The following is a 751-nucleotide window of genomic DNA, read 5'->3' as shown; positions in this document are numbered from 1 at the left end:
TCCTAACTGATAGTGCAGAGCCCTTCGGCTCCTCTGCCTTTCCACCACGGCCCAGAAATAACTGCCCCAGCCTTGTAGCAACGAGGGTTTTCCTGCACCCCAGCCCGGGAGAATCCCTGACAGATGAGCTCCTCCCCGGGGCACACGTGGCCACTGTGCCAGGATGGCGTGCAAATGCAGGAGCTGGGGAAGTGGCTGGATAACGGAGCAAATCCAGGATTCCTCACGCTTCCCGGGGGAAAAGCAAGCTCTGCTCTAATGCACTCGTGGTCCCAGGTCCTGGTGGTCCCAGGTCCAGTGGTCATTCACTCTGAGGGCATCCCTCTTTGTGAGGGGCTTGCTGCCTACCGCAGTTCTCCTCGTCGGCTCCGTTGTCGCAGTCGTCCTCCCCGTTGCAGTGCAGGGCCTGGGGCAGGCAGACGGAGAGGTTGCCGCAGGGAAACTGCCCCAAGGGACACGCGTGCCCGTCCCACCGGGAGTGGACCAGAGGAGGCTCTGCCGAAGGAAGAGGAGATGTTCGAGCGCTGGGGCAGCACCTCCTGCCCCCAGACCCCTCGCAGATGCTGCGCTGTCGCCTTCGGGGTGCTGAGCTCCTGGGGCCACATCCTGCTTTGTGCCCAGCTCCCGTGACTTTTGGGGCAGAGCGAGGCTGGAGGGCTGAAGGGTGCCTGCGCTGCTGCTGAGGACCAGCATCACCACGCGGGTGCCCTGCAAGACCGCGCTCCGGCTGGAGCAAGCGTGAGCTGACGGG

The 751-nt window shown here is 64.0% G+C and overlaps 1 protein-coding gene across 1 annotated transcript in view; it reads right to left on the bottom strand.

Annotated features, from left to right (window-relative positions):
- Positions 1-751, bottom strand: part of LOC103925549 (relaxin receptor 1-like) — a 17914-nt gene that overhangs the window by 13328 nt on the left and 3835 nt on the right. Inside the window, exon 2 of the mRNA XM_009334279.1 lies at positions 349-495. Coding sequence (XP_009332554.1) covers positions 349-495 — 147 coding nt within the window. The remainder of the gene's footprint in view (positions 1-348; positions 496-751) is intronic.

Source organism: Pygoscelis adeliae, unplaced genomic scaffold (genome assembly GCF_000699105.1).
Source record: "Pygoscelis adeliae isolate BGI_AS28 unplaced genomic scaffold, ASM69910v1 Scaffold191, whole genome shotgun sequence".
In the NCBI taxonomy this organism is placed as follows: Eukaryota; Metazoa; Chordata; class Aves; order Sphenisciformes; family Spheniscidae; genus Pygoscelis; species Pygoscelis adeliae.
Note: the sequence above shows the minus strand (reverse complement) of the source record. Positions and strands in the feature narration are given on the sequence as shown.